Source organism: Triticum aestivum, chromosome 7D (assembly GCF_018294505.1).
Source record: "Triticum aestivum cultivar Chinese Spring chromosome 7D, IWGSC CS RefSeq v2.1, whole genome shotgun sequence".
Lineage (NCBI taxonomy): Eukaryota > Viridiplantae > Streptophyta > Magnoliopsida > Poales > Poaceae > Triticum > Triticum aestivum.
The window spans coordinates 152,605,041-152,607,647 of NC_057814.1; the positions used below are offsets into that span (position 1 = coordinate 152,605,041).

The window sequence follows — 2,607 nt, forward strand, 5'->3', positions numbered from 1 at the left end:
GAGGGAAAGCTCAATCGACCAGCTAAATCGCCCAGAGACGAATCCGCGCAGCACATTGCAGCTTGCGAGGACCGCCGGGGAGAAATCAATCGATTGGAAGACCTAGCACCGTACCTGGAGTTTCCCCCAACACTTCGCCCCCTCGGTCGGGAGGGGGCGGGGGCAGCTGCTCCTCAAGCGCATTCACCGGCGCGTGCCCGTGCTGGGACGGGACGACGGCAGGCGCCGCCTCTCGCGCCAGGAGCGGCGGCTTGGGTGCGGCCAGCGGGTTGAAGAGCAGGTAGTGGAGGAGCGCGAGGGGGAGGAGGGCGTAGAGGATGTAGGTGAGGAATTGCTTCCTGGGGAGCGAGAAGTGCGCGTTCTGGAGGTGGTGGCTCTGCGGGAAATTGGTGCCCATGGCTGCGTGGAGGGAGCTATGCTCGTGCACGGGGAGAGGCAACCATGGCGGACGGGGCACGAGTCAAGAAGGGGATCGAGGAGAGGGTAATCCTTCCTTGGGAAAGGAAATGTTTTTTCTACTGTCTGTCCTTTTTTGCGACAGAGGGAGAGAGAGAAAGAATGTTTTCTCTACTGGCCTCTGTTCCCACATTATTGGGTTTGTTAAATGGCTGCTTGCTGGGCCCGACTCACATAGCCCAAACAGCCCACGGCAGTGTTTTTCTCTTTGACCAAAGGGATAGCAGTGCTGTGTTGATATACTCTCCTGAAAAATTGTCTATTCAGCTTTTTTTTTTTTGCGGGTGAAATGTCTATTCAGCTTTGGTTCTCAACAATTGGCAAGGTTTAAGCGGGAGTTCGATGAGACCGATTGATTGTCCTTTGGCTGGAGCACGTCGAGACGTTGAAACCGGTGAGAGTGGGCTGGTAGGTATCTGCGTCCACGCCATCGTTTCAGGGAATGATCTGCCATCAGAGATCAGAACTGCAAGTGCCATGGGATGTTGCCGTGCTGGTGGTTGGACGTCCATCGAGTCATCCAGGACGTCGGCAGGGGACAGAAGCCCAAGACGTCCGACCGGTGGCGTCGTGGGAGCTCATGGGCTCTGCACCTACTCGCCGGGCATCAAGGCAGGATTCACGTAAATATTTGGACCAGATACTTCCAGAGAGCGCCGGTTATAATATTCTGCGGTGCAGTGTTTTTTGGATTTCGCTACGAACCGAACGTCAGATTTTAAGCATGGCAAATCAAACATTCGAGATGCCAAATTATATTGTCATCACTCATGCGGTTTAGCGAACGTTTGATTTGCTGTGCCTAAAAACATGACATCAGATTTTTAGTCTTTGTATTTTTTACGGTTTACTCGGTTTGAAATAATTTTGTACTCCCTCCGTCCAAAATTCTTGTTTTAGATTTTTTTTCCATGGAAAATTTTCGTATATCCTGAATGTTATGTTCATATTTTGTTTATATAAGTTGTTGTCCATCACGTCTGGCATCCTTGTGTCAGGGGAGAGCTTGACCTTCCGTTCTCTCACCTTCATCACGGATGGGGCAAGTTGGTTCGACATCAACCCACCATCCTTTTCTGATCACATCATCTTCTTTGAGTCACCCACGTTCGTCATCGACCGCTACGGCGATCTCCGACTCCGCGTTCCACTACCCCCTCAGCGGACTCCACAAAAACTGGCATCGATTTGCCTCCTCCTTTCCTCGACGCCACTGCCCCTTGCCGCCCACCACTGTTGGCCAAATAGTCATCCGCGGCTGGTGTCATTGTCATGCTGCCTCACTGGCCCATCTTGCCTAAGCCACTTGTTAGACAATATTATGTAGCTACTGTATACAGTATGTATCTTGTATTTGTACGGTTGTATATATATATATATATATATATATATATATATATATATATATATATATATATATGAGATAGCTATCCCTGTACTGGGTGTTGAGCAGTTTCCCAAACCCTAACTTTAGCATTGCATCAACCTAGGTCGGTTCTACGTCTTCTGCTGCCCCTGGCGCCGCCGCCGCCGCGCCGACCTCTGTTTCGTCGTTCCTGTCGTTGCGTCCGCTGGTCTCGGTGTACTCCGGCCCGTCCTCCATGATCGGTGCCGCCTCGGATCAGCCGCCGCCACTGGACACGTCCGCCTGGGGCTAGCGCCTCCGATCCGGCGTGTATGGACAGCTCCTGCATGGTACTCCTGTTCCGCAGGTCTCCTATGATTACTACTCACCAACGCCCGTGATGCAATACGGGGCTGCACTGATTCGTCCTACACACGCAATGCATTACGCGGCTGCGCCGGTCCGTCCTGCGACCACGATGCAATATTAGTGCATCTCCACCCGCGTCCCCAATAAACCCTTCCCAAGCGTTTTTGCCGCGCCGGCGCCCAAAAATCTGCCCAGTCGCACCCCTAGAAGCCCGTTTTCGGCTTGGGCCGAAACTGGTGCCGGCGGACCCGAGCCGAACCCGGCGCGCTGGGGGGCGCCTAGGGGTGCTCGTGGGGCCGCTCTGTCGGCGAGTCGAGAGCCACTTCCCGCCGTTTCTCTTCCCGCTTTCCCCCCACTTCCCTCCCATTCTCTCCATTCCTCCCACCAATCTCCCTCCCGCTCGCCGCTCGCCTCCCAACCGGCCGCCATGCCGCCAA

The 2,607-nt window shown here is 53.9% G+C and overlaps 1 protein-coding gene across 1 annotated transcript in view; it reads right to left on the bottom strand.

Annotated features, from left to right (window-relative positions):
* The window catches only part of LOC123168045 (protein ALTERED XYLOGLUCAN 4), a 2,450-nt gene extending 1,813 nt beyond the window's left edge, over window positions 1–637 (bottom strand). The window contains exon 1 of the mRNA XM_044585910.1: window positions 115–637. Coding sequence (XP_044441845.1) covers window positions 115–397 — 283 coding nt within the window. The 5' untranslated portion in view covers window positions 398–637. The remainder of the gene's footprint in view (window positions 1–114) is intronic.
* Between the last annotated feature and the right edge of the window lie 1,970 nt (window positions 638–2,607).